Here is an 8,067-nt window from a genome sequence, read left to right as displayed (position 1 = left end):
CTGCCATGCTGGTGCCAGAAATCCATGAACGCTGTTTAAGATGATACATTGATGCATCCTGTGATGGTTCTCAGATGCCTTCCATGGCATATTTGGGGCAGCAGTAGCTAAGCTGAGTTGTGTTGAGAGGCCACCTGGGAATCGGACGGTCACTGATTCAACCCTGGTCTACCCTGTATTCGTTTGGACGTGTCCCTGAGCAAGACACTTGCAAAGATGCACTTTTTTTTATTCTTTTATTTGTCTCGTTGATATTATCTTCTCTAGTTGTACATTTGAGTTCCACCTTTTCAGTCCAGAGTGGCTGTTTTCCAGAAAACAGTCTGCTGGACTCAAACCGGACCCAAGGAACTGAGTGCCACCTTTGATGAGGGATCATGTTGTGTTTCTAGTCTAGGTCATGTCGTCGCCCAAGGGGAACCTGTGTGACAAAGATGGACTGGAGCCTGTGTGGCATATGCCTGCCTGCCAAGCTCAGACTCAAACAGCAGTGCTGTTCTCCGCAGCTTTGTGCTGTGGTGTGGGGCTGTGTTGCTGTGCACAAGTTCATTGTCCGTTCACAATGAGCCTGCAGCACACTGAGGAAGGAGCTGGACCGTTTTAACTGGGTCATTGGGAATGGATGGCTGGCACCACACACATGTTAATTAGGGGCGCAACAGTTCATCGATCGGATTGATTCAATCAAATATAATTTTATAAAAATTATCGATTAATCCCCATTTCGGGAATTTAATTAAAGGCCAAAAGGTTCCATTTAAAAAAGAAAAAAAATCCTTCACAAATAGTGAAGATGGGTAAACTACGCGACACATTGTGAGAGCATCAACCCCTTCACACATGCCGGCACTCATTCCAGTGGACATTCTAGCGCCAGCCCTGCTATTGGATTGTCTGACTCTCATGCAGGATTTTTGTCTTCTCTAGTAGGGTGTGGTTGGTTGTGTGTGTCACGGTAACATAGTATGGCTCGATAACCTAACTGAGACCCTATTTTGACCATGTCATTCAACTTAAGACCTGAGGCCGATTCTTTAAAACGCCTTCTAAATCAGTAGTTCTCACACTTACAAGATGTTTCTAAATTTTTCAAAAATAGCAGATATACAAGCTCGCAGTGTGGCACTAATATAAGTGACGCGCTGTGAGCCTGTATATCTGCTATTTTTGAATAGCCAACGCAAAAATCTAAAATGACACAGATGCTTTCCCGGTTTTAATGGGTTAAAGGCAAAAACATTTCGAAAATAGACTATTCTACAAGCTTATGTGTCACATTGGCTATTTTTCTCATATTACTGTCGTGCAGCGAGGTATAAAATGGGGCTTAAGTGGTTAAACTGGTCCTACGAGTGATGGACTCTTATTATGGCGTGCCAGATCTTAACTATGGTATTGCCAGCTGGATGGACACTGAAGTGCAGCAGGTTCAGCAGCACTACGGCAGGCTGAGGTCACGGCCTTCATGAGGGCTGCCTACTCCTCTTCCACAAGTATTCAGACAAAGTATACTGTTGTTATTGGAATTATTATTATTGTGCATTATTTTGTCATTTTTGTTGCAACAATTTTGTGCAGAATTCTACATTACTCTATGGGGTGACAGCAGTAGAGAGAATAGTCATTCTTATACATTCTCTCACTGGGTTAACTTCTAACTGGTGAAAGAATAGTGAAATAGTGACTGGGAATACACTCAAGTACCCCTGGGGGTCCCTGGATCCCATTTTGAGAACCACTTATTTAGGCAGTAACTCATTGCAATACAGCAAAAAAAACAAAAGAAACTATTCTTCACACTTACATACAGTATTCCATGGCGATCCAGACAGTATTTTTTAAGAGAATGTTGCTTGTGCCCAAACTGATGGACAGATGGACATCAGCATCTTTGGCAACCTGCCACTAGCGGGGCCAAAAATAATACATTTTATAATCCGGATTACTGATGGATGTGTGGGATGGTTTAACAATGTGCATTTAAAATATCACCACTCAAGTAGTGAGTGGTGATATTTAGCAATCCCTACAAGTATTGTAACTTAATCATTGACCAGAAGAGGCTAAATAATGATAGTACAATATATAAAGTCCAGCATTTTATTTGAGAATGAGATGTCAAGATATTACAACTGGGAATCTCTACACTTTCTCTACACATTAATCAGCATCATTCAAGACAATCACAGGAATATCTGCAGAAGAGCCAACGCACTGACAAAGTTACTCAAGTGGAACTTTAAAATTCACCTGTCACTGCATTAGACCTCATTTACATGTTGGATCTGAAATAGTTGAGGACCTTCTGGAGGTACATGTTACTGAAACTGATTACAGGGTTCCTATACTTTCATGTATAATATCCATACTTTTCATACTTCAATTTCTGGACTGAATTTGAAGATGTCGGTCCATGTTCATAATGATTTATGCTAACATACCAGAGTTATATGACTCGACCATCTCAATAGCTCTACTACATATATATTATACATATGTGAAATGAATTAACAGAGGCTCGCCGCTCTACAATTGCATAAAATACACGCTCATATGTATATCAGAACTGAGGTTCTTTGCAGTCCTGAGTGTGCATTCAGACTCCCTTCATTCAAGACCTGAACGAGCACGCACACAAACACACACATGCACGCACACTTTTATGGACTTGTGTACCTGCGAATAAGTGTGTTGATAAAATTAAACCAGAGTTTCAGTGTCATCAAGTTCTCTACCTGAGATTGAGTTTCCTCATCCCTGTGTCCTCTCTCCACTGTGTGACAACATAACATAATGAAGACAAATAACTGTTTGTTTCCGAGTCTGTTTTCTGTTAAGTTCTTTGGCATTATTTGAGGCATGCAATGTCCTATTATCCAAGAGGTGCAATTGTTTTGATGGTAGCATTTTATTTATTCTCAGTCATTTCCCCTCTGACATCATTCCTCATTGTAAACAAGTATAGCGAACCATCATCACAGGAAATCAGAACATGGGCTACAGTATGTTTGGCACTTTAACCAGTAGATGGATAAGGCCTCATTATATTTTGGGTTTGGGGACCGTTTTCTCCAAACCACTACGAACCACCTGTCTTGTTAGTTGCTTCTATTTGAAAGTTAACAGAAAAGTAGTGTGGGGAAAACACAAAAATGGGACAACAGTAATAGCCTAGACAGAAACAACAACAGTAGCAACCTTGTAGTAGCAATGTTGCATCATGGAGGTATATTGGTTTGAAATAGGGCTTAAGTGGTTCAAAACAGATTCATTATGGCTTTAAATGTAACTTTTTTAGAATGCTGCCTCTCTTTTAACATATTGTTTTATTTCAAAGTGAACTAAGGTCAAACAAACTTCTTGTGCGACTCTGATATGCTATACAGTGTAAAACTGTAATGCATTAAATATGTTTTAACAATAATTAATACAATAATTAACAATAATTAACAAGATAAGTGACCACTCAAGTGATGAGTGGTGGTATTTAGCGTAACAGTGAGAAGAAATATGAATGAAAGTGATTTGGTGCAAAAACAGTGGGGTACACCTTAAAATTATTATACAATTACACATCTTATTAAATACTCTTTTCTATTATTATAACTTGGCTTATAGCTATCAGAGCTCAGTGTAAACCGACTGTTGGGGTTGCCATGTCCGCCAAAGTATCTTCTCTTTTCAACTGAAGAGTAAATTAATTGTGTGGATTTCTTTTTGGAAGAGAGAGAAAGTAGTTCAAACAGTCCTAGTAACGTCGAAAAACTATTTGGAAACTTTTCCACGTTCAATCATATATGACTATAATCATTACAAGTACGGCAGCTAAAGGCATTTCAAATATGCAGGATATTACAGCAAAAGTGATTACTTTGGTATTAGTGCATAGGTGCAAATCTAGAATCCAGAGCCGTATTTATCACATACCCAGCCTTTATTTGTCATGGGTGAAGGCGAGTTAGAAGTTTCTTAGGGGTTATGGCAGCTTAAGAATCAGCTTGCCAAAACGTGTGCCAGTGGTAAAAATAGCAGATCTACAAGTTCACAATGCATCGCAACATGTTATGTGCTTGTAGATCTGCTAATATTGCAGTCACCCCTAACCCTCGCTATAATAACTGTCACCACAACCTCCCTTCTGAAGGAACATACCATGTCAAACATGGACAAATTTTGGCCGCCAAACACAGTTGCTGCGGATGGTTTGGTAGAACTCACGACTGAGGAGATACGTACTAGAGTTTAACAGCAACCTTCAATGTTAATAGAATGGCTGCATACCAACTAAGGCAAGACACACCTGCAGCACATCTGTGTTCTGAGTCATCTCTCTCCCCACACTGTTGGGGAATCCCAGCAGGAATATACAATTTTCCTCATTGACAGCAATGTTAATGTATTAATTAAAAGTGTTGATCTTGGATAAATAAAGCTATGGGTATGTGATAAACAAATTATCCCCCCTCATATTCGTTGTTGCCCTCATATTATCCAACTCGGGCAACAATGAATGCCCAGGTGAGACATATACATATATATATATATAATCTTTGATATAAACTATGTTGAGTAGGGCAGCAGGATCAGCCTAGCTTGACACAGAGGCCCTTCTCATGAAGGCCACACTAGCATAGTCCAACAGTCAAGGCAGTGACACACAGGGCAACGTTTTGGGCAATTCTGTGGGGCCAATGCATTCTCACTCCCAAGTTGTCATATATTGACGCTTAGTTAACTACCTTCCAATATGGTAGACCATTCGCGACCCATACTGACGAGGAGGGATCATTATTTACTATTCTTTGCTTATTAGTATGCAACTCAAACAGTGTTGAGTCGGCAGAAGCGGATAATTTTCAATGTATTTAATTTGCATCGAGTCTACATGGGCGGCATCATTGGTCACATGACACAGAGTACCCTGAACATTGAAAAGTGACGATAAAGGGAAACCCAATGAGTTCACCCGTGATATAAGGGGGTCCGAACCAAGCATCAGTGTGATCATGTGACGAATAGGGAGTGAGAATATGTTGGTCGGGCAACTGTACCTAAAGAGTTGCCAAAGAAGGTTATTTTACTAATATAAGATTATGTCAAGGGGGCAATGAGCATTGATTTTCTAGTGTATTATCCACTGCATTCACACTGCAGACCACCACAATGCTGTACCACTGTCCGCATAACAGATATGAGTTGGTCAATTTCTATCCCCTAGCATGAACAGGAGATAAAGCCACGCGAGTATATAACTGACAGCTGATGGATATTGTTGCCTCAAAGTTAAGTTGCACTAATAGCGATTGCTTCCGCGAGTTGTTTATCGTGTGAATGAACATCACGAGAAGATGCACATCCCATAATAGCATGTCGTCGGACCAAAGAGCACGCCAGCACAGTTGGTCCTCCAGTAGATGGCTCCATGTCGCCTCCTTGTGGACTGATGTGTGAATAGGGGCTCTGTGTCTTTCAAAAAAGTGTGCAAAAGTTTAAGACGTCTATGTCCCTAACCTCAAACCATTTCTTCATTAGAATCCCTGCTTCCGTCCAGTCTCCTCCTCTTTCTATGAGGTTTTTTTGATTGAGCGCCTTTCATCTGGAATACAAAAGGGTTGGACAAGTTTGACATTTTGATACTACATTTTGATAAACTACGTATCATTTTGATACGTAGTTTATCATGTCTAAAATCCTCCAAAGTGGGGAACTGTTTATTTCAGACAATAACAAATAAATTAGTTTCTGTACCCGTTTATAAATGTCCTCTTTCCTACTTGCAGCAGCATCTAAAGAAGAACCTAGAACACCAAAACATAAGAAAAACTTAGAGACTTGTGCATACACGTGTACACATACATAGTTGGGAGCAGGCATTGGGCTTATTTTTAGTTTCTGATAGGCTTTTTAGTTTTGGGGGGAATAAACAGGGATATACTGTATAAGGTATTACAAAAATACGATATATTATTTTCTTTATTATCTTATTCCACTCAAACCCAAATCCCACTATTCTCAACTACTAGCTACAAACATGCGAGGGGCAGATCTTTATCAAAGCTTGCACCAGTCTGAATTACCCCTAAAAATCCATCAGGAGAGACTGAACTATTTCACTTTAATGTCACTTCAGAGTGACTCGCTCTGGACAGCACTGGATATCATCACTGATTTTGCAGCCTAAAAAGCCAGGAGGAAATGCTTTCAGGGTAGGCTTTATTCTGTCGCAGCTCGGCGCCTGGGTGTGGACTGTCAAGATGCAAACCCCATTTTTGGCCTCTGTTGCAAGTAGATCCAAGTTGCAGGGCTTAAATGGCAACTCATCACAAACTGGTGTATTGATAGTAATCGGCTTCTTTACTACCTTGGAGTGGTCAAGCACTAGCCAGCGCTCTGTGATGGTCTGGAGGTCCTGTCCACTCAAAGGCTCCCTGAGGCGGACCCGAACTTCAACACGACCCCCCGTGGCCTTGCGACCATCCATTACCTGGGAGGAGGAACAAGTCAGTTACAGCAGTGATTCTTAACCTTTTTCAAGGCCACAGACCCCCAAATGATACATAAATCTCTGGGACCCCAATTTACACTGCAAAATCCTCAGTATTAAAGGAGAATACCGGACAAATTAAGTGTTGTCTTTGATGTCTCGTTACTCACCTACCGACGTGAAAAGTGGCGTTCTTTTTTTCCATAGAATCTATGGAAAAAAATAACGCCACTTTTCACGTCGGTAGGTGAGTAACGAGACATCAAAGACAACACTTAATTTGTCCGGTATTCTCCTTTAATGAAACTCTCAGAGAAACACTGGGTTACAGCTTGTACTGGCATTACTAGGCACAAAGTAATCTATTTTCTTCCAGTCTCCTTGTTGGATTGTTACAGTACAAAAGTACTCACCTCCACAATCTCCCTGACTTCGCTCTGCGTCTCCAGTTTGTCCAGCTTCACGTGGACGGTCCCCACAGGCTTGTCACTCCGCAGGAAGCCCCTGGTACATCACACACAGGACCAACGTCATTGTCACACTAAATGATACAGCTCCAGTTTAGAGCTCTTGGGACATCATGGCTGGGTGAATGGATATGATCAATTCAAGCTCTTGCTTTCATTTATCTGTTGTGATGTTCAGTCAGTGAAAGAGTTTATTTAACCCCTTTCAACCTGGAATCCCAATTTTGGGCATGTCATTATAGGTGAACATTTTAAAAAAAAAGGGATTTAAAAAAAAAAGGGATCTGGGTCACAACGCTTATTTTCACCATGCGAAAATAGTGGTAAAACCGATGACACAGACCAACCTGCCATCTTGATAATATAACTAGAAAGGTGACGAACCACAGTTATCATTTTTCTTGTGCTCTGGAAGAAGGTTTGGGCTGTTAAGGGCCTTTCAGACTGAACGTGGCAACAGCACCGCTGTGCTCTGAAACCCATTATTTTCAATGGCAACGGTGGTTTGCTGCTCCGTCAATTAAAGCAGCACACGCACCACAGAGAACAAAACAACTCAACGCTCAAAGCTCAACACTCGTCGCGGCCAAAGTTCAACATTGCTGAACTGAGCACCACTTGGAGGGCTGGCCATTTTCTTACACCACATTCAATTCTTTTAATACACCCATGGGTGAACCATTATGGAAATAAGTCTTACAGACTTATCGTGTTTAATCACCGATTGTTTTTAACCAATGTGTATGATTCATAGGTTTTATGCAATCTAAATAAAATAAACATAATGGAGGAAAAATAGATGTCTGTATCACGGATGTAATAAAACACGGTCTGAATTACCAGAATTATTTCACACAAATTTGCGTTAATTCACCTTGGGAGGAAAGCACTATTTTGGAAACATGTTTCCACCCAAGCAGGCATGTCAGGTTTGTTTTAACAGCTTGTTGTAAGTAGGTAATAGGTAAACAATGGCCCTCATTCACAAAACGAGTTTACCATCCTATTTGATTTTAAAGTGCTCGTAAGAGCATTTCCACGAGCATGATTCTGATTAATCAAACTTCTTCATAGCTCCATTTGTTCATTCGTAAACCCAAAACTCACATCTGCTCA

At 40.7% G+C, this 8,067-nt stretch overlaps 1 protein-coding gene across 2 annotated transcripts in view; it reads right to left on the bottom strand.

The window, feature by feature from the left end:
• Window positions 1–2,073: 2,073 nt before the first annotated feature.
• The window catches only part of cc2d1b (coiled-coil and C2 domain containing 1B), a 28,339-nt gene continuing 22,345 nt past the window's right edge, over window positions 2,074–8,067 (bottom strand). For both annotated transcript variants that reach the window (XM_080439114.1, XM_080439115.1), the window contains exons 23-26: window positions 6,898–6,988; window positions 6,362–6,484; window positions 5,749–5,798; window positions 2,074–5,596 (exon numbers count right to left, since the gene is read on the bottom strand). In XM_080439114.1, the coding sequence (XP_080295240.1) occupies window positions 5,787–5,798; window positions 6,362–6,484; window positions 6,898–6,988 (226 nt within the window). In that variant the 3' untranslated portion in view covers window positions 2,074–5,596; window positions 5,749–5,786. The remainder of the gene's footprint in view (window positions 5,597–5,748; window positions 5,799–6,361; window positions 6,485–6,897; window positions 6,989–8,067) is intronic.

Source organism: Gymnoscopelus braueri (assembly GCF_963280865.1).
Source record: "Gymnoscopelus braueri genome assembly, chromosome: 10".
NCBI classification, from domain to species: Eukaryota; Metazoa; Chordata; class Actinopteri; order Myctophiformes; family Myctophidae; genus Gymnoscopelus; species Gymnoscopelus braueri.
The sequence above is the reverse complement of the archived record's forward strand: the minus strand, read 5'-3'. Positions and strand labels throughout refer to the sequence as shown.